Source organism: Capricornis sumatraensis, chromosome 1, assembly GCF_032405125.1.
Source record: "Capricornis sumatraensis isolate serow.1 chromosome 1, serow.2, whole genome shotgun sequence".
NCBI classification, from domain to species: Eukaryota; Metazoa; Chordata; class Mammalia; order Artiodactyla; family Bovidae; genus Capricornis; species Capricornis sumatraensis.
The window spans coordinates 250,549,783-250,571,769 of record NC_091069.1 but is presented as its reverse complement, the minus strand read 5'-3'; the positions used below and the strand labels follow the sequence as shown (position 1 = coordinate 250,571,769).

General features: G+C 45.6%; 3 protein-coding genes across 3 annotated transcripts; all 3 read right to left on the bottom strand.

Moving 5' to 3' along the window:
- Nucleotides 1-868: 868 nt before the first annotated feature.
- On the bottom strand, nucleotides 869-1,726 carry LOC138091410 (keratin-associated protein 10-8-like). The gene has a single exon (XM_068987256.1). The coding sequence runs from the start codon at nucleotides 1,724-1,726 to the stop codon at nucleotides 869-871; it is 858 nt and encodes a 285-aa protein (XP_068843357.1).
- An 8,327-nt stretch (nucleotides 1,727-10,053) lies between these two features.
- On the bottom strand, nucleotides 10,054-10,665 carry LOC138080844 (keratin-associated protein 10-8). The gene has a single exon (XM_068973693.1). The coding sequence runs from the start codon at nucleotides 10,663-10,665 to the stop codon at nucleotides 10,054-10,056; it is 612 nt and encodes a 203-aa protein (XP_068829794.1).
- Nucleotides 10,666-20,972: 10,307 nt separating this feature from the next.
- Nucleotides 20,973-21,524, bottom strand: LOC138080853 (keratin-associated protein 10-8-like). Its single transcript, XM_068973705.1, has one exon. The coding sequence runs from the start codon at nucleotides 21,522-21,524 to the stop codon at nucleotides 20,973-20,975; it is 552 nt and encodes a 183-aa protein (XP_068829806.1).
- Nucleotides 21,525-21,987: the final 463 nt, after the last annotated feature.

Sequence of the window (21,987 nt, the reverse complement as noted above, 5' to 3'; positions counted from 1 at the left end):
GCCCAATCGTATGCTGGGAGCAGCCTGGCATGGATGCTGGGGTCAAAGCAAGGATGGCAGCTGGGACCCCATGGTGGGTTCTTGTGAGGGGATCTGAATGGAGCCTGTGCACCTTTGATAAGCAGCATTCAGAGCTGAGGAAACACTATTCACTGTCCTCGGGACCTCACCGGGGAGTGAGGGCTGCAAGTGCTACGGCGGACAGGCGGAATGTGGCTGGGTTGCAGAGCGGCAGGCCTCCAAGGCCTCGTGATTGACCTCGGGGTGTGCAGCCACCCCTCGGCTTTGTGGGGGAGGCCTGGACAGCACAGCCTCGGCCTGAAGCACAGGGTGGCCACGCCCTGTCTTGCCAGGTCCCAACTCCGGGGCCTTCCTGGTTCTCTTCTCCCAGGAAGGGTCATGGGAGGTTCTGTTTGGAGTGCTGAGGGTGGTGTGCACCTCTCCCCGGAGCCCCTGACCCCACCACACTCAGATCAGGAGAGGACATGGGATGAGGAAGCATGTAAAGTGAAGAAGCCGAGTTTATCAAGCTAGGCGGGCAGGTACTGCGGAGGAGAGTCTGGGAGCCGAGGGGGCGGGACCTGGAAGAAGGGCGGGGCCTGGAGGAGGGGCGGGGCCCAGAGAACCAGACCCGCTGTGATGACTCAGCCTGGGTTTAGGCTCTAGGATGACCTTGGCAGCAACTGCTGAGAAGACCCTGGAGGATGAAGAGTCCTTGTCATTCCTGGTGACACAGAAGAGACGGCCCGTGGGTGTCCTTTCTGGGGTTAAAGTCCTGGGGGAGGTTAAGGGCTGATATCTCTGAGCTGAGCCTCTCTGTTGAGAGACCCTGGAGCCTGGCTGGCCCTGAGGGGACATGGCAGCCAAGTCAGCAGCAGGGCTCCGGGGCCGAGGCAGGGACGCAGCAGGCTGGGCGGGAGCATGCGGGCCGGCAGAGCAGGGACACGGAGGAGGCTGGGCGGCAGCAGCTGGGCTGGCAGGTGGAGGCGGGCACGTAGCAGGCAGGGCGGCACATGGGCCTGCAGAGCAGGGACACGGAGGAGGCCGGGCGGCAGCAGCTGGGCTGGCAGGAGGAGGTGGGCACACAGCAGGTGGGGCGGCACACAGGACGGCAGAGCAGGGACACGGAGGAGGAGGGTCTGCAGCAGGATGAGGGGGCTGAGCAAGGGGAGGTCTCACAGCACACGGGCCTGCAGCAGACAGGTGTATAGCAGACAGGCCTGCAGCAGACGGGCTCACAGCAGGCCTGCTGGCAGGGGGAGGAGGTGCAGCAGAAGGGCTGGCAGCTAGACTGCTGGCAACATGAGGAGGTTGAGCAGGGGGAGGCCTCACAGCAGACAGGCCTGGAGCAGACAGGTGTGCAGCAGACAGGTGTATAGCAGACGGGCCTGCAGCAGACGGGCTCACAGCAGGCCTGCTGGCAGGGGGAGGAGGTGCAGCAGGAGGACTGGCAGCTGGACTGCTGGCAGCACAAGGCTGGGCAGGAGCTGCTGCAGGCTGGCTGGCAGCAGGGGCTGGACTCACAGCTCACTGGGGCGCAGAGGAGGGTCAGGCGGGGGGCCGAGGTGCAGCAGCTGGGGGCACAGCAGGGGGGCTCGCAGCAGCTCTCTGGACAGTCGTCCACCTGCCAGGAAGAGCCGGTGCAGGAGTCACAGGATCCAGGCAGGCAGATCCGGCTGCTGTAGCTCAGGTCGCTGGAGCAAGCAGACAGGTTAGAGAAGGCCATGGTGGAGCTGGAGGAGGTATGTGTGTGTGAGTGAGTATGTGTTGTGAGGTGTTCAGACTACTGGCTTATATACCCCTCCTGGGTGTGTGTGTTGTCCCAACAGAGGCTTCCACGCCTGCTCTTCCTGGTTGGTATGGTGCCCTGTGAGGACTCTCATTTGGGTCAACTCCACTGTCATGAGATGTCCTTGCTCAGCTCATAAAACTTGGGGTCACTGCTGGCAGGGTGCCAGATTCTGGCCTGAGACTGGCTCTACAGGACACCTGGAGGAAACATGAAGGCTTCCCATGCCTGACCCCTTGGCCTCTCCCAAGCAGGTCATATGCGTGGGCACCTTGTGACAGCTCCAGGCCCATGAGGACACGCACTGTATGGGCCCAGTCTGTGTCTGTAGGGCCTCACCTGGCTTAGCTGGCCTGGCCTGTGATTGGGGAGAAGAGGACAGAGGTATCTGTTTGGGGGAAAAGGCAACAGGAAAGGACAGTGCCTTACTGGCGGGCTCTGTGAACTTCTGCGGTCCCCATGTCAGCAAGGAAGATGGTGCTTGAGAACAGGAGAGGATCTTCCCTCCGCTAAGTAAGAGATAGACTGTTTCAGTGATGCTGGGCCTCCCTGGCGCTTTAGGATGACCAGATCCAAGGACTGAACTTTCAGTGCTAAACCAAGTCCCCAGAGCCCATGGTAAGTTGTCCTGAGAGGCAGGTCTTGGATCAGGATTTAATCCTGAGACAGGCGTGGGTGAAGGTGGTGTGGAGAAACTGGAGAACAATCTGTCACTGATGTAATTTCAATAAAAATCCAAAGGGAATCTTTTTTTGTGTACAAATTGACAATATTGAACTGCCAGAAAATATTTGCAATTTGCATGATAGATGAAAAGTTAATATGAAAATTTTTAAGTGATTAAACCAAAACAATATAAGATATAAAATAATCGAACAAAATTTAAAAACACTTGTTTTCAATAATCATATGAAAAACTACTCGATATCAATAATGAAATTTCCCCAAATTAAAACATAAATGTCCCACCTGTAAGATGAACCAAGATTTACAAAGCTGATCATTTCCAGTGCTGCTGTGCATGGGGGCTCACTCTTAGACCAGGCATGCTTTTTTTCACATAATATGAAATTTACTATTTCCTCCATTTTGAAGTGTACAATTCAGTGACGTTTAGTACAGTCACATGTGCAGCCATGACCACCACCCAGTTCTAGAACATTTTTCATCACTCCTAAAGGATATCCGGTACTATTAAGCAGTCCCTTCCAGCCCCTGTCAATCACTAATCTGCTCTCTGTCTCTACAACGTTGCCTATTCTGCACATTTCATGTAAATGGACTCATACAATATGTACCTTTTGTGTTGACTTTTTTCACTCAGCATGTTTTCAAGGTTCATCCACATTGTAGCAGGTGTCACTGCTTCATTTCTTTTAGGGATAATATTCCATTATATGGATAGACCACATTTTATTTATCCATTCATCAGTTGATGGACATTTCGGTCATTTCCACCTTTTCCTTTATGTGACTAATGCTGCTTTGAACATTTTGTTTAAGTTTTTGTCTGAACATTGCTTTTTAGTTTCTTGGGTGTATACCTAGGAGTGAAATTTCTGGGTCATATGGTGGCTCTCTGTTAAGTTTTTCACTCAGGTGCAACACTTTACATTCCTACTAGTAGTTTCCACATACTTGCCAACACTTATTATTTTCTGTTTTTTTTCTTTAAACTATAGCCACCTTAGTGAGTTGGAAATGGCATCTCCTTTTGATTTTGATTTGCATTTCTCTAATGACCACTGATACTGGGCTTCCTTTCATGGGCTTGTTGGCTGTTGGCTGTTGGTATATCTTCTTTAGAGAGGTGTCTATCAAAGTGCTTTGAAAGAAAGAAAGAAAAGAAAGTGAAGTTGCTCAGTTGTGTCTGACTCTCTGTGACCGTGTGGACTGTAGCCCACCAGGCTCCTCTGTCCATGGAATTTTTCAGGCAAAAGTACTGGAGTGGGTTGCCATTCCCTTTTCCAGGGGATTTTCCTAACCCAGGAACCACTTCTAATTGGATTGTCTTTTTGTTGTTGAGTTGTAGTTCTTTATGTTTTCTGAATGTTAGACCCTTATCAGAATTATGATTTGCAAATATTTTCTTCCATTCTGTGGGCTACCTTTTCGCTTCCTTGATGGTATCCATCAATATACACAACTTTTTAATTTTGATGAAGTTGAACTTATTTTTTTTAATTTGTTGCTTGTGGTTTTGGTGTCATATCTAAGAAACTGTTGCCAAATCTAAGGTCATGCAGATTGATCTTTATGTTTTCTTCTAAAAGTTGTAGTTTTAGCTCTTACAATTAGATCTTTGAGGCATTTTGAGTTGTTTTTTGTATATGGTGTATGATAGGGTTCAACTTCATTCTTTTGCCCGTAACTATTAGTTGTCCCAGCACCATTTATTGAAGAGACGATTCTTTCCCCATTGAATGGTCTTGATACTCTTGTTAAAATCAGCAGACCATAGATATATGGTCTTATTCCATTGATCTATTATGGCTATCCTTGTGTCAGCACCACTATTTAGAAGACTGTAGCTCTGTGCTAAGTTTTCTTTCTTTCTTTCTAATTTGGGTATCTTTTGTTTCTTTTTCTTGCCTAATTTCTCTGACTAGAACTTCCAGGACAATATTGACTAGAAGTGGTGAAAGTGACATCATTGTCTTTTTCCTGATTGTGGGGAGAAGTTTTCAGTATTTCACCATTGAGCGTGTTGATGACTGTGGGTTTTTCAAAATGACCTCTGTTATACAGTTGAGGAAATTCTCTGCACTCTTAGTTTTCTCAGTGTTCTAGCTTGAAAGAGTGTTGTCTCTTTTTAAATTCTTTTCCTGTATCAATTGAGGTGATCATGTGGGGTCCCCCCCTTTATTTTATTAATGTGATACATTACATGACTGGTTGTGAATCACTCTCACATTCTTTCGATAAATCCCACTTGGTTGTGGTGTATATCCACAATGTGGATATCCTTTTAATACGCTGCTGGATTTTGTTTGATTATATTTTGCTGAGGATTTTAAAAAATCTGTATCTGTAAAGAATTTCAGTCTGTAGTTTTCTTTTTTCCTTTTCTTAGTCTTTGTGTGACTTTGACATCAGGATGGTGCTGACCTCATAGAATCGGTTAGAAAGTGCTCCCATATCTTCTGTTTTGGAAAGAGTTGAGAGAGGCTGGTAGCGATTGTTCTATAAATGTTTAGTAGAATTCAGCATTGAGCTGGTCCTGAGCTTTTCTTTTTGCTGAGGTTTTCGATTACTGATTTAATCTTGTCACTTGAGTTATATCTTGCCTATTTCTTTTTGAGTCAGTTCACTCCCTTTAGAGCCAAAGATACAAATAGACTGAAAGTGAAAGGATAACTGAGAGAGAGATGGATAGCAATAATAAAATTAGACAAAATGAACTTTGAGTCAAAAATTGTAGTAAGGGCAAATAAGGAAATTAAATATTGATAAAAATGTTGCTATGTCAAGAAGATATAACAATCATAAGCCTATATGGTCTTAGCAATAGACTTAAACTATATAAAGTGAAATAGACAGAATGAGGAGAGAATTAGTATTTTTTTAAAATAATCAGTTATTTCCATTACTAAACGATGAAATAGAACAACTAGATCAAGTTTGGTAATGAAATAGAGGCCTTGAAGGACACTATAAACCAGCCAGACTAGCATTCATGCAAAACACTCAACAATAGGGCACACGTTGTTTTTTCAGGTGCACATGGGACATTCTCCACATTAGACCGTGTGTTAAGCCATAAGACAAATCTCAATAAAATTTCAAAAGATTGAAATCATTAAGAATATCTTCTCTGACCACAATGGAAAGAAACTTGGAATCAAGTAACAAAAGGAAAACTAGAAAATTCACAGATAAATGGAAATAAAAACAGTACAGTCTTAAACAACCAATGGCTTAAGAAAGAATCAAAAGGTAAGCTAGCAAATACTTTTCAGGTGAATGTAAATGAAAACACAGCAAGCCAATACTTATAGGATACAGCAAAAACGATGCTGAAGGGAAAATTTATACCTACTAACAATTGCATTAAAAAAGAAGAAAAATCTCAGGTTAAGAATCTAACTTTACTCTTCAAGGAGTTAGAAGAAGAAGAACAAACCAAACCCATAGCTAGCAGAAGGAAGGAAATAAAGATGAGAACTCAGATAAAAGAAATAGAAACTTAGAAAAATAGAGATAGTCAATGAACCTAAAAGTTAGGTCTTTGAAAAGAGCAGCACAATCAACAAACATTTAGCTAGACTGACTAAGAAAAAAGGAAAAGTCTCAAATTACTACAATCAGATATAAAAATGGGAACATCACTACTGACATTTCATAAACAAAAAAGATTATACAGGAGCACTGTGAACAACTATTGCTAAAAAATTAGATCACCTAGGAAAATGGAAAATCTCATAAACACAAACTACCAAAACTGACAATTTTCCTGATGTTCTTTATTTCTTATATTGTTCCAAGTGTGTTTGGTGCCTTTTATCTCAGTCTGAATTATCATATCTTATAGGGCATGTCTAATAACTATGGACTCTTTCAGTTTTTATTTACCTGGAAATGTCTTTTTTTTCTCTCTCATTTTTGAGGGGTAATTTTGCTGGATGTAGACTTCTTGGTTGACAGTTTTTTCTTTCAGCACTTTAAAAGTCATCTCTCTGCCTCTAGTCTCACAGTTTCTAATAATGAATTGGGTGTTAATTCTCTTCTCGCTGCTTGTAAGATCCTATCATTGTCTTTGGATAATTTAACTGGACCATGTTTCAGTGTATACTTCTTTGAGTTTATTCTACTTGGAGATCATTGAGCGTCTTGGACATGTAGATTCGCATGTTTCCTCAAATTTGGGGAGTTTTTGGCCATTATTTCTTCAAATAATTTTTTCTGCTCCTCTCTCTTCTCTCTTCCTGGAACTCCTGTTAAGTGTATGCTGGTACACTTGATGCTGTCCCACAGGTCTCTTGAGTTCTCTTCATTTATCTTCATTCTTTTTTCCCATCTACTCTTCAAGCTGGAGTCTTTCAACTGACTTATTTTCACATTTACTAAATCTTCTGCCTCCTCAAATATGCTATTGAGCCCCTTCAGTGAAATCTTCATTTCCGTTTTTATACATTTCAACTCTAGAAATTCTTTTTGGTGCTTTTTAAAAAATGTAATTTCTGTCTCTATATTGCTGTTCTATTTCACGAGACTTAAACTTTGTTCATGGTTTCCTTGAACTACTTGAGTACATTAAAAGTTGATTTATGACTTTGTCTAGTAATTTCAATTCCTGGGCTTCTTCAGGGACATTTTCTACTAATAGCTTTTTTTTCCTTTTTTTTTTTGAGTGTCAATGAGCCATACTTTTTCTTTACATACTGCACAATTTGGAAATGGGGGATCTTGAATATGATAATGCAATAATTCTGAACATCAGGTTTTCCTCCTGTAGTTTGTGGTTGCTGATTGTTGTGACTGACTTATTGTCATTTTGTTTGATGACTCTTCTGAACTTGTTTTGGAATGATTGTACTCTTTCTAATGTTCCATTAGCTTAGTGGTCAGGTAGTGGTTTGACAGAAAGTTCCTTAAACACTGGAGCCGAAAATATTTTTTCCAGTCTTTGTATTTGTACTCTGTTTGTGAGTCAGGGAATGCTTTCAGACCTCAGCTGGGCAGTTTACAACTCTGCCTTCACCTCCACTTCCTCCTTGCTCAGACCTGGAGGTGGGGCCAGAGGTGAGTGCAAAGGGCCTTCTCAGGTGCTGTCTGAGCTTGTGTCTCCTCATGAGTATGCTCAGACTCTTCTTGCCCTCAGGAGGCTGTGGTAGACCTGAAAGTCCCGTTCCACAATGCATCTCACTTCACAGATCTTTGTCTTAGGCTCTTTGGGGTATCTCGTTTGTCACAACTGATATTTTCCCCCTGGCACAGCAGCCAGTTGATTTGACAAACACTGTTCAGGCAGTCACCTTTCTGCTTCCAGAGAGTTCTGAGTTATGAGAAATGGAGGCAAGTCCTTAGTGTGAGACCTTCCAGAAGCCACCAACAGGTTAACACAGACAACCACACTTCTTTCGGAATTAGCTCTGCTTGCTCCCTTCAGCACCAGGAACCTCACTGGCACACAGGCGGCTGTCTTCAAGACTGCTGCTGAGCTGGGGGCCAGGGGTGGGGGAGTGGAGTGGTGGTGGTGGTGGTGCTGGTGGGGTGAGGCTCTGCTAAAATGCCACCAAGCTCTCCTACCTGCCTCAGTTGCCTTTTTCTTCGTGGAGCCTTTTCCTGGTTCCTGGTTGTTGTAAAACTTTTACCATTTCCAGAGTTCAGATGTGGCTGATTCTGAGAGTTTTGCCAGTTTCTTCAGTGTTTCTGTGGGGAGTGAGCCCTTAGAGTTCTCTAGTCCCTGTCTTTCCTGACATCACTCTTAGCGGGCACAGTTTTGAAAAGTCCCTTTTAGGGTATTTGTCAATGTCATCCAGAATCTAAAATCGGCAAACCCTTTGATGGGGCAATCCCATGTCTGGGAATTTAAGCGCCGTGTGCACTAGTGCCATGGGTGTGTGCTGAGGACTCGTCTAGTGGTGATGTTTGTAATAGTCAGAAGTAGGGAAACTTTGAGGCTTCCCAGGTGGTAAAGAATCCACCCGCCAATGCAGGAAACGCAAGATATGCAGGTTTGGTCCCTGGGTTGGGAAGATCCCCTGGAGTAGGAAATGGCAACCCAGTCCAGGATTCTTGCCTGGGGTCTCAAAGAGTCAGACACGACTGAGTGAGCACACACAGGGAGAATTTTAAGTGTGTGTCCACCTAGTGCTAATAAATCAATAATGGTGAACCCACACTTTGGGATGCTCTGTGTTCAGGCAAAAGAAACCATGATAAGCTTTTTCTTTTCATTTTTACATTTAACTACATACATGTTCCATGCCCTTTATTCTTTAAATACTCTGCCTAAATCTTTGTTTAAATTTTTAATTGAAGAGTAATTGCTTTACAGTATTGTATTGGTTTCTGCCATACATGAACATGAATCGGCCATAGGTACACATATGTCCCCTCCCTCTTGAACCTCCCTTCCACAAAAGTTTTTCCTTATCAAGTTGGCAAAGATAGATAAACGTGTGCCCCTGTACTGTGAATCTGCACTGTTGTTAAGGAGTAAAGACCTAGAACCCTTTGGGGACAATGAGGTGATTGTCTTGTCACCGTGTCTGCGCCTCTGCTCAGGACTTCAACTCCAGGAGTCTGTTCTCTGATGCTTGGTCGTGTGTGACGCCAAATATGGCTCCATTGGACACGTGTGTTCCCACATGTCTCCTGCCCATGATCAGACAGGTGCTCACACTGTCCAGGGCTTTGTCCATCGTCACCGCCCGAGGTCTAGCCTTTCCCATCAGCTCTCCACCAGCCCAGCCTGGCAGGCAGCAGGGAGGGGGTGCTCCAGAGGCTGCAGTTTGTCTGGTTTTGGCTTCCCAGCAACTGGCACATGCTGGAGTCCGGGGCCTCCCAGCATCTGTGAGTGGGTGAGTGAGTCCTCTTGGGAGGGTGGGTGTCTGGATTCTGGGCCCGCCAATTGCCACAGTCACCCCATGTCCCCCTTCCAGCGATGCTGGGTCCTGGCGGTCCCTGGGACTGGAGAGGCTGCCTCTACCACAGGGAGTTGGGGGGGGGGTCTTTGATCTGAGCCCAGGTGGTACCTACAGGACTTGCCCAAGAGCAAAGCTTCAGGAGCGCAGCAGGGCTAGGGTGATGCCTGGACAGCTGAACAGTGGCACAAGGCGGACTGGTGTCAGGTGCAGGAGCCCCTCAGGTTCCCCAGATGTGATGATGTAAAGGAGGGCTAGGCCTCACACCCACCCCTCCTGCCCCAGGTGTCAGCATGGAGACCCAATGAGGGCAGCAGAAATTTTATTGGTGCTCAGAGATGCAGAGCAACACTGCTCAGGTCAGGATCAAGGTCAGCAGGGCCCAGGATGACCAGGCATCAAGGAAGCAGGTATGGAGCAGCCAGGGCACTCATGGGCCAAAGTCAGGAGAGGAGTTCCCTGAGCAGGTCAGGCCCCCAGAGCTTGGCCAGGGCTGGGGTGCAGTGGGGTCTGCTCTTTTCCTTGTGCTGAGCCTGACTTGAGGAGAACAGGCCAAACAAGCCAGGGGGATCAGGGAGTTCAAGTGTGTCTGATGGAGGGCAGGATCCCTGGAACCTGTTGGCTCCAAGGGGACATGTCAGGTCAGCAGCAGGGGTCCGAGACCCAGGCAGGGACTCAGCAGGCTGGGCTGGAGCATGAGGGTTGGCAGAGGAGGGACACGGAGGTGGCCGGGCGGCAGCAGCTGGGCTGGCAAGAGGAGGTGGGCACGCAGCAGGCAGGGCGGCACACGGGACGGCAGAGGAGGGACACGGAGGAGGAGGGTCTGCAGCAGGACAAGGGGGCTGAGCAGGGGGAGGCCTCACAGCACACGGGCCTACAGCAGACAGGTGTGCAGCAGATGGGCCTGCAGCACACAGGTGTGCAAGAGACTGGCTTGCAGCAGACAGGCCTGCAGCAGACAGGTGTGCAAGAGATGGGCCTGCAGCAGACAGGCACACAGCAGACCTGCTGGCAGGGAGAGGAGCTGCTGCAGTCTGGCTGGCAGCAGGGGCTGGACTCGCAGTTCACTGGAGCACAGATGAGGGTCAGGTGCGGGGCTGGGGCACAGCAGCTGGGGGCACAGCAGGTGGGCTCGCAGCAGGTCTCCTGGCAATCGTCCACCTGCCAGGAGGAGCCGATGCAGGCACTGGGTGAGCTGACCTGGTTGCCACAGCTGAGGTCACTGGAGCAGACAGACAAGGTGGATGCAGCAACAACGCAGGTCCTGGAACAGCAGGTGTCGGCCATGCTGGGGGTTTGTGCTGAGAGGTGTTCCAGTTGGGGGTGTGATTGGTGGGTAAGTGAGGTGCTCTGGTCACTGGGGCTTTTATATCCCTCCCTGGGATGCTCTGCCTCACCTGAGGCTCAACAGACCTTCTTTTTCCTCATTTCTGCTAAGAGGATGTTCCCAGATGGGGTTATTAGTTTATTTACTGTGAGATGTTTATCCCACCGTCCTTGAGACTTCTGATGACTGGAGGTGTTTTTGTGTCTTAAAAACAAGCATTGAGATGCAGACTCTCTGGGTGTGTCTGTAGAGCCTTGACTGCTCTCTCCACCTCTTTGCTTGTGTTTCTTTGACATGAATTCTGGTCCCAGGATGTTTTGTGCCTACAGATGCTCCACACGTGTTGCAGACCCTCTTGTGTTGAACAACAGGTATCCTGGTGGGAGGGTGCCCTCTTACCCTCTCCACCTGCAGACCTGGAGGCAGGGTGTCCACGGCTCATCCCTATATGCGTCTTTTCCAGTGCTCATCTGAAACACTGTTTTTAGTTCTATTTATCTCACAGTTTCTTATATGCATATTATGTTATATCTGAGTTTTCACATTTAGATATGATCTGATTTCCTATTGTAGAAGGAAGCCTTTCTCTTGTTTTCCATCAGCCCCAAGAAAACTCCCTCTCTGCATAGTCAGAAGGCAGTGAAACCCCAATATTTGGTTAAACTCATGGTCAGAATCTGTATTATTATCAGTATTTTAATTGAACATTGTCCATAGCCAAGTCTGTGTAGTGAAACGAGATTTAACTTCCTTATTTATACATATTTTGTTTTTGCTTGTGTTTTTCATTTTTTAGAGTTAACAATTGCTTCTTGTGTTTATTTGCTTATCTTTCTGGTGTTGTTCAGTTGCCAAGTCATGACTGACTCTTTGAGATCCCATGGACTTCAGCATACCACGCTTCCCTGATCTTCACCATCCCCTGGAGTTTGCTCAAATTCATGTCCATTGAGTTGGTGATGCTATCCAACCATCTCATCCTCTGCCACCCCCTTCTCCTTTTTTTGCCCTCAGTCTTTACCATCATCAAGGTCTTTTCCAAGGAGTCAACTCTTCACATCAGGTGGCCGAAGTATTGGTGTTTCAGCTTCGGCATCAGTCCTTCTAATGAATATTCAAGGTTGATTTCCTTTAGGATTGACTAGTTTGACCTTGCAGCCCAAGGGACTCTCAAGAGTCTTCTCCAACACCACAATTTGAAAGTATTAATTCTTCTGTGTAAATATCAATAAACCATTCCCAGGTTCTCTAATTCATCCCATGCTCATTCAAGAGGTTCCAACATAACAGGGAATCTATTGGCTTCATTTATTTTTGGAAATCCATTTTCTGGAGCCCTCTGTATTTGTGGGTCTATACCTATTGGCTGATATATGACAAACCTAGATAGCACGTTAAAAAGCAGAGACATTACATTGCTTTGCCAACGAAGGTCCATCTAGTCAAAGCTATGGTTTTTCCAGTAGTCATGTATGGATGTGAGAGTTGGATCATAATGAAAGCTGAGCACTAAAGAATTGATGCTTTTAAACTTTGATGTTGGAAAAGACTCTTGAGAGTCCCTTGGACTGCAAGGAGATCAAACCAGTCAATCCTAAAGGAAATCAGTCCTGAATATTCACTGGAAGGACTGATGCTGAAGCTGAAACTCCAATACTGTGGCCACCTGATGGGAAGAACTGACTCACTGGAAAAGACCCTGATGCTGGGAAAGATTGAAGGCAGGAGGATAAGGGGATGACAGAGGATGAGATGGTTGGATGACATCACCGACACAATGGACATGAGCTTGAACAAGCTCCAGGAATTGGTGATGGACAGGGAAGCCTGGTGTGTTGCACTCCATGGAGTCACAAAGTCGTACACGACTGAGTGAGTGAACTAAACCAATCCGTTGGCTCTTCTCTCAGCCAGATGTGCAGGTATCATTCAAGGATCTCTCTTCACTATTGTCTTTAGATTTTCCTCATCTCTCTCGTGTCATGGGTCTCTTATTTCCCCAATGCGGTGTCTTTTTCTTTCTGAGTTGATGCCCTTATTTGGGTGGAGCACACCCTCAAGTGGTTTTCTGAAAACAGGTTTATGGGAGATTAATTTTTGGGTCTAGCACAACTAAAAAATGCCTTATTCTGCCCTTGCACTTGACTGATAGTTTAGCTTGGGACAGTCCTCTGGATTGGGAAGCTTTTCCTCCAGTATATTTTTTGAAGGTGGAGAACATTTCCAGAATTCTAGCTGTCCCCCTGTGCTGTTTCTCAGTTAACTCACTTCCCCCAGGAGGAGTCACGTTTCCACCTTCTCCCATTGATTAGTTTCATCTGTTCTGTCTACTTTTTTGTTCATTATTTTACTCAACAAACATCAGATATAAGCACCCATGTGGCTGCCTGAGTCATATAGCTCATTGTACTGCTGTGATGAAAACCATTGCATTAAACCCCACTGTGTTTTACTTAATATTCTCTTTCCCGGTGATGGAGATTTGGATTATTTCTAGATTTTGGCTAATATGAAAGATGCTGCTATAAAAATTCTTGTATATTTTGCTTTTGGTGGATGTATTCACTAATTTCTCTTTGGTATATACCCCGGTGTTGAAATGCTGGGTCACATGAAAGGGATATCTGTAGTTTAGCATGTACTGACTAACAACTTTTTATAGAGTTACTTCCCCACAAGTGAGTTTTGTGAATTTCAGTTGCTCTATAGTTTTTTAAAAGGTGTTTTTATCCTTTATGGAAAATATAGGGTTACTGTTACTGAAAGTGGGGTCCAGCTGCTTGCTCAAAAGCCAATATAGAGGGAAGGTTGGAGGAAAGGCACGTTTGCTTTATTTTGGATGCTGGCAGGTGGGGGGAGGGCAGACTCTTATCCAAAGGCTGGCTCCTCCCCCCCCCCCCCACCGCCTTGGCCCCCACCAACAGTAAGAGGGTAAGAGGTTTTATTGCTGGAGGGAGAAGTTACCTGGATAAACAGCACAGTCAGCTCTGACAGTCATCTGGAAATTAGTCATCGGTTGTCTGACCAGCATCATCTTGACTAAGTACAGTTAATATTCAGTTCCAGGGTCAGTTTATTCCCATTTCTTTGGAGCCAGTTCTCAGAATTTGGCATCTTATGTCTTGGCTACAGTCTGGTCCTAATGTAGGTAACTTCTTCCACCCAGTGGGGGTTTCAGTAGCTATAAGACAGTTCACAGGAGATGACTCAGAATATATTGCCCTTGAGAAGGAACTGAAGGTCCTTGACTTTGCTTAATGACTAAATATTATTTAGTCTTATTGGACTGTTTTCCTTTGCTTCTGTTTTCTCACTTCTCTGATTAAAATTATTCTTTGGCTAAAGTTTTCTATAGACAAAAGGTAGACTGAAGGCATGAGGGATAAGACCACAGGGTCCTGCTCCATTTCAGTACACAATGTTGAATTAATTTGCATTCCTGATGCAGTAAAGTTGAACATTCAGATATCTTTTCTTGGGAGGTGTCTGTTCAAGTCCTTTGATTTTTTAGTAGGGTTAATTGCATTTCTTACTGATTTGTAGAAATTTATTATACATTCTGAATATGAGTTATCTTTGTATCTATGCAGTTTTGTGCCAGTAAATATATAATAACCATCTGGCTGTAAAACAAAAACAAGAAAGCCCTGGTGTGTTGTGTTTGTCAGTTTCCACGGTGTGGACACCCTCAGCTTTGCTACCACTGTGATGTTACCAAATGCACAGCGATGCATGGTCAGCCCTCGAGAGCCGGTGCAAGTGGCTGCAGCCCACCCCTGACAAGACAGTCACTTGCATCCAGCTCATCCAGGTCCAGGGCTGTGATTTTCATTTTCTTGAGGATGTCCTTTTCAAGAAGTCAACTTCATAGAGGCATGATTTACATACTGCAAAATGGACTTATTCAGAGTTTCATTTGCTGAGTTTTGGGAAACATGAACACCATGAGACCACAGCAAGATCTAGAGCTTTCCCGTCATCCCCAGAGTTCCCATGTGCTCCTTCAGAGTCAATCCCACCCCCTCCTGACCCTGAACCATAGCTCTCTTCTCCATCTAGACTGCATTTGTCTGTTCTGAAGTTGCATGTAAATTGGAATATGCAGTATGGACTCTTTCCCCAGCATGTTGAGGAATGTAAGTGTGGTCCCATTCTATCTTCGAAACAGCAAATGTGTGGGAATTCTGGTTCCTCCACTTCGTTGTGACACTGGGTGTCACAGTCTTTTTTTAATATGAGTCATTCCAATAGATGTGTGAGTTCATGGTGTCTTTCTTTTCTGAAAACTTTCATTTATTTGTTTTTGACTACGAGGGTTCTTTATTGCTGCACGGGCTGTTTCCCTTCTTGATTGTGGAGAGCAGGGGCCACTTTCTAGTTGTGGTGCATGGACTTCACATTGCAATGGTTTCTCTTTCTGTGGAGCACGGGCTCTAGAGCGCGCAGGCTTCAGTAGTTGTGGCACACAGACTTAGTTGCTCCGCGGCATGTGGGATCTTTCTGGATCAAGGGTTGAACCCATGTCTCCTGCACTGGCAGGCAGATTCTTTACCACTAGCTGCCAGGAAAGCCCCATAGTGTCTTTTGATGAACAGTTCTTTTTATTGGCGTATAGTGATTCAGTTATACATATATACATATTCTTTTTCATGTTATTTTCCATTATGATTTATTACAGGATATTGGATATAGTTCCCTGTGCTGTACAGTAGGTCCTTGTTTATTTTATATACAGTAGTGTGTATCTCCTAATCCCCAACTCCTAAATTATTCCTCACCCCACTTTCCCTTGGCAGCCAAAAAGTCTGTTCTCTATGTCTGCGAGTTTGTTTCAGCTTCATAAATGTGTTCATTTGTGTCGTATTTTAGACTTCATGCATAAGTGATATTTGTACAGTATTTCTCTTTTTCTTTCTGATGTACTTCACTTAGTATGATAATCTCCATGTTGATTGTGTATGATAAGGCCCTTGTTGCTGCAAATGGCATTATCTCATTAAAATTTTTTTTTCATTCTTTTTTATATATATCATACCTTCTTTACCCATTCACCTGTCAATGAACATGTAGGTGCTTCCAGGTCTTGGCTATTGTAAACAGTGCTGCTATGAGCATAGAGGTGCATATTTCTCTCCAAATTGCAGTTTTCTCTGGATATATGCCTAGGAGTGGGATTGCTTCATCATATGGTAACTCAGTTTTCAGTTTTTCAGGGAACCTCCATACTGTTCTCCATAGTGACTGAACCAATTTTCATTCCCACCGACAGTGTAGGGAGGCTTCCCTTTTCTCCACACCCCCTCCAGCATTTACTATTTGTAGATTTTTAGATGATGGCCACTGTGACCAATTTGAGGTGGTACCTCATTGTAGTTTTGATTTGCATTTCTCCAATAATTAGTGATGCTGAGCATCTTTTCATATGCCTGTGGCCCATCTGTATGTCTTCTTTGGAGAAATGTCTATTTAGATCTGCCCACTTTTTTCTTGTTGTTGTTGTTATTGAGTTGTATGAGCTATTTGTATATTTTGGAAATTAAGTTTTTATCAGTTGCATCATTTGCAAATATTTTCTCCCAGTCTGTAGGTTGTCTTTTTGTTTGTTTATGGTTTTCTTTGCTGAGCAAAAGCTTATCAGTTTGATTAGGTCCTATTTGTTTATTTTTGCTTTTATTTCTATTGCTTTGGGAGACTGACCTAAGAAATCATTGGTACGACTTATGTCAGAGAATGTTTTGCCTATGTCTCTTCTAGGAGTTTACGGGGTCATGTCTTATATTTGTGTTTTTAAGCCATTTTGAGTTTATTTTTGTGTAGGGTGTGACAATCTGTTCTAACTTCATTGATTTGCATATCGCTGTCCAGCTTTCCCAACATGACTTGTTGAAAAGACTGTCTTTTCTCTATTGTATATTCTTGCATCCTTTGTTGAAGATTAATTGACTGTAGGTGTGTGGATTTATTTCTGGGCTCTAGTCTGTTCTGTTGATCCATATCTGATCCATGTCTGTTTCTGTGCCAATGCTGTGGTGTTTTGATTACTGTAACTTTGTAGTACTGTCTGAAGTCTTGAAGGCTATGCCTCTAGTTTTGTTCTTTTTCTTCAGGCTTGCCTTGACAATTCTTGGACTTTTATGGTACCATATAAATTTCAGAATTATTTGTTCTAGTTCTGTGAAAAATGTAGGTAATTTGATGGGGGTTACTTTAAATCTGTAGATTGCTTTGGGTAGCACACATTTTAACAATATTAATTCTTCCAAACCGAGAGCATGGAATATCTTTTCACTTCTTTGGATCTTCAGTTTCCTTTATTGATATTTCATAGTTCTCTGCATATAAAAGTCTTTCACCTCTGTGATCAGGCTTATTCCCAAGTTGTGTCTTTTGTTGGATGCAATTTTAAAAGAATGTTTTTTTCCTTTCCCTTTCTGATATGTCATTGTTTGTATAAAGAAATGCAATCGATTTCTGTGTGTTAATCTTGTATCATGCTACCCTGCTGAATTCATTTATCAGTTCTAGTGGTTTTTGTGTGGAATCTTTATGGTTTTCCATGTGTAGTATCATGTCATCTGCACATAATGATAGTTTTACCTCTTGTGAATAGTTCTTAATTCTAATGAAGTCCAATTTATTGATTCTTTTCTTTTATGCTTAATGTTTTTTATGTCCTGCTTCAAAAGTCTTTGCCTACCACAATGTCATGAAGACATTGTTCAGTGTATTATTCTCAATTCAGTTCAGTCGCTCAGTCTTTGTGACCCCATGAACCGCAGCAGGCCAGGCCTCCTTGTCCATCACCAACTCCCAGAGTCCACCCAAACCCATGTCCATTCAGTTGGTGATGCCATCCAACCATCTCATCCTCTGTTGTCCCCTTCTCCTCCTGCCCTCAATCTTTCCCAGCATCATGGTCTTTTCAAATGAGTCAGCTCTTCGCATCAGGTGGCCAAAGTATTGGAGTTTCAGCTTCAGCATCAGTCCTTCCAATGAACACCCAGGATTGATCTCCCTTAGGATGGACTGGTTGGATCTCCTTGCACTCTAGGGGACTCTCAAGGGTCTTCTCCAACACCACAGTTCAAAAGCATCAATTCTTCGGCACTCAGCTTTCTTTATAGTCCAGCTCTGACATCCATACATGACCACTGGAAATACCATAGCCTTGACTAGACGGACCTTTGTTGGTGAAGTAGCGTCTCTGCTTTTCAGTATGCTATCTAGCTCATAACTTTCCTTCCAAGGAGTAAGTGAATCTTAATTTCACGGCTGCAATCACCATCTACAGTGATTTTGGAGCCCAGAAAAACGAAGTCAGCCACTGCTTCCACTGTTTCCCCTTCTATTTGCCATGAAGTGATGGGACTGGATGCCATGATCTTAGTTTTCTGAATGTTGAGCTTTAAGCCAACCTTTTCACCCTCCTCTTTCACTTTCGTCAAGAGGCTCTTTAGTTCTTTACTTTCTGCCATAAGGGTGGTGTCATCTGCATATCTGAGGTTATTGACATTTCTCCCGGCTCTTCAATATTTTGCCTTCCACATTCGGCTCTGTAATCCACCTCCAGTCAAGGGGTGTGTGTGTGTGTTGTGAGGATAGGCAAAGCTCACTTCCTCCCACGCGGATATCTGGTTATCCAGTACTATCACCACCTATGAAACCTCAGTGACACCCTGATTGTGAACCAAGTGTGAGCACAGGTGTGGGCAGTTACTGGACACAAATGAGTTCCATTGGTCTGTTTTCTGTCATTGTTCAAAGTCTGGATCTGGTACTTACTTGCCCCAGAAAGCATTCCCCTATCTTCTCAAGTTCTTTCGTGATCACTGCCATTTAAGTTTTGTTCCTTTTCTTGCACTGATTCCCAGGTTGATATTTTCCTAGAAAATTACCATCTTCACCTAAAATTTTTGATTGTGTTGACGCACAGATGTAGCTTTTTCTCATAAACTTTTTTCTTTATCTTCAGTTAGTGTTTATTTATTGCTTTTAGATTTGTCAACATTTAAATTCTTTTATAAGTCTTTTAAAAGGAAACATTTAGCGTTGTTGTTTATTTTACTATTTCTTTCTTTGTTCTTAGTTCCTTAATTTTGCTAATTTATTTCTTTCCCCTCCTTTCTGAAGTTTTCCCGACTTTCTGAGTTTTTATTTTCAATCCCACCTACTCTGTGTTATATGGCTTTAAGGGTTTCATTTACTCCCTGAATACTACTTTACCTACACCACATGTGTCCTGGGGTGTAGTACTTGCTTCATTTATTTTCAAAGGGTTTATAATTAAGTTTCTGTTTCCTCAACTGGTGTGCTAAGTAGCTTCAGTCATGTCCAACTCTTTGTGACCCTATGGAGGAGCCTCGGCAGGCTCCTCTGTCCATGGGGATTCTCCAGGCATGAATACTGGAGTGGGTTGCCATGCCCTCCTCCAAGGGATCTGCCCCATCCAGGGATCTAACCCTCATCTCTTATGTCTCCCACGTTGGTGGGCAGATTCTTTGCCACTAGTGCTCCTGGGAAGTGGAGAGACCACCTTCGAATTCTCCAGAGGAAATTTTCTTTTAATTATTGCAAGTTTATCGTATTGAATCTGGCTCAGGAATGTGGTCTGTGTAACAGCTTTTTACTTTTCTAGATAGCTTTTTAAAATTATATTTCAGAAAGTATAGAAGATAGTATAATAAACACCTATGCATCTACTAATCAGTAACAAGTAACAAGTCTTTACATTTTGCCAAATTGACAGCACGTCACAGGTACCATGCACTCTCCACATGCCCCCACCAGGGGAGCCACTGTTCTGAGGCTGGTGTCTGTCATTCCCATGGATATTTTTGTAGTTTCATAGAGATGTTTATAGTTGTGGAGTCAAAGTAGTGTTTTGACCTGTGTATATGTATTACTCTGTATGTATTGATCAGCAATATGATTTTCCTTTTACTCGATGTTGTTATGTTTTGGAATTCACTCCTAGATGTCTTGCCCTGGTTCAGCTGTTTTAACCGCTGTGTATCCATCCCCCTTGTGTGTGCATGCTGTGGTTTAATTGTCCATTCTCCTACTGAGGGGCACTTCGATTATTTTCAGCATTGCTGCGAGATGACCTGTGTGGTTTCATGTGCAGACACCTGATATCATCTCCAGGAGGGCCCCCTGGGGGAAGGGGGGAAGGTGTGCACCCGTGCAGCTTTCCCAGGTGTTACTAACCTACTCTGAAAACTGGAAACCTTGCCTACATCTCAGAGCAGATCTTGTTTCCTATACTTCAGACCATGCTTGTTGTTATCAAACTTGAACATTTTTGCCAGTCTGATGGGTATTGGGGTCCCCAGGACCTCACCCAGGTTTGGTGATCCTCTAGATCTCACAGGACTCAACACAGAGTAAATCAGCACAGGGACCATGGCCTGGGGCGAAGTCAAGGCGTGCTAAACACAGGCCTCCCGAGACCCTCTGGCCAGGTCACACGGGGTGCACTTGATCCGCCAGCAGGGGGCTCCTGGGAGACAAGCACCCAGGGAGTTTATCGGGGGCTGGTCACATGGGCACCCTTTGCCTGGCACCAAGACCCCAGCCCCCGAGCGAGAGCACGTGTGCAGCACACACCTCATAGCTGTGCAGATGGTTGAGGCCCCCCATATGAGACCCCTCCCCCCATGCACAGTGTCCCGGGCCTGCTGTGTGCTCTCCTGCACAGGCCCAGGGGGCTCATCTTTCGGGAGTGGGGGCTGACGGACACCACTGAAGGGGCAGGAACAGGGAAGCCCTTGGGAGCGACCCAGGACCACCTTACAGCGGGGAGCGTCCAGCAAGGGCCTTAGTTGGAAACAACAGAAATGAACTGTGACTAAACTGATCAGGAAAGGAGTTTATTGGAAGGGACTGACAGTTCACAGGGGAGGAGAAATTGAAGCCAGCTTAGGGACGAGGAGAGGAGCAGGGGCTGCACCAGAGCTCAGGGGACGAGGGTGAGAAACCAAGTCCAAGCATTTACCATCTCTTCCTTCATGCCACGTGAGGCTCAAACGCCTGGGAGAGCTGGGCTGCCAACACAGGCTGTGGAGGGAAGGCTGACCCAGGACAGGGTGGCGGGAGGGGAGTCGGCACCGGAAGAAGTGGGTGTGCCAGTCCCAGGAGGGGTGACCTGGTGGCGTTCACAGCAGGGCCTGGGGCAGTGATGGGAAAGCTGTTTAGGCTCTCAGTAAGGAGTCCAAGGTTGCAGATGACTGTGAGTTCGCACACTTTGGGATGACCTTGAGAGGAACACTCAGCAGCAGGGCTCCAGGGCCAAGGCGGGGACACAGCAAGCCGGGCGGGAGCATGCAGGCTGGCAGAGCAGGGACACAGAGGAGGCCGGGCGGCAGCAACTGGGCTGGCAAGAGGAGGTGGGCACACAGCAGGCGGGGCGGCACACGGGGTGGCAGAGCAGGGACACGGAGGAGGAGGGTCTGCAGCAGGATGAGGGGGCTGAGCACGGGGAACCCTCAGAGCAGACAGGTGTGCAGCAGACAGGTGTGCAGCAGACAGGCCTGCAGCAGACGGGTCTGCAGCAGACGGGCTCACAGCAGGCCTGCTGGCAGGGGGAGGAGGTGCAGCAGGAGGGCTGGCAGCTAGACTGCTGGCAGCACGAGGCTGAGCAGGAGCTGCTGCAGGCTGGCTGGCAGCAGGGGCTGGACTCGCAGCTCACTGGGGCGCAGAGGAGGGTCAGGCGGGGGGCCGGGGCGCAACAACTGGGGGCACAGCAGGGGGGCTCGCAGCAGCTCTCTGGACAGTCATAGCTCAGGTCACTGGAGCAGATGGACAGAGTGGAGGCTGCCATGGTGGAGGTGGAGGAGCTGGAAGAGGGTTTGAGTGAGTGTGTGTGTGTGTGTGTGTGTGTGTGTGTGAGGTGCTCAGGCTGTTGGCTTTATACCCCTCCTCTGTGTTGTGTATTTGGCTCACAACACCCTCTCTTCCTGATTGGTATTTGGAACCTCATGATCTCTCATTAGTGCCAGTTTTTGTTTGGTTTTATGAGATATCGCTCAGCTCTTAAAACTCTTGAGTGTATCTGGAAGTCTTGAGATGTGAGCTGACACATCTTGAGAACCTTTCAGTTCAGTTCAGTTACTCAGCTGTGTCCGACTCTTTGTGACCCCATGGACTGCAGCATGCCAGGCCTCCCTGTCCATCACCAACTCCTGGAGTTTACTCAAACTCATGTCCATTGAGTCAGTGATGCCATCCAACCATCTCATCCTCTGTCATCCCCTTCTCCTCCTGCCTTCAATCTTTCCCAGCAT

Coding starts and splice junctions, on each gene's coding strand:
- LOC138080844 (XM_068973693.1), bottom strand. CDS start 10,665: ATGGCCGACACCTGCTGTTCCAGGACCTGCGTTGTTGCTGCATCCACC.
- LOC138080853 (XM_068973705.1), bottom strand. CDS start 21,524: ATGGCAGCCTCCACTCTGTCCATCTGCTCCAGTGACCTGAGCTATGAC.
- LOC138091410 (XM_068987256.1), bottom strand. CDS start 1,726: ATGGCCTTCTCTAACCTGTCTGCTTGCTCCAGCGACCTGAGCTACAGC.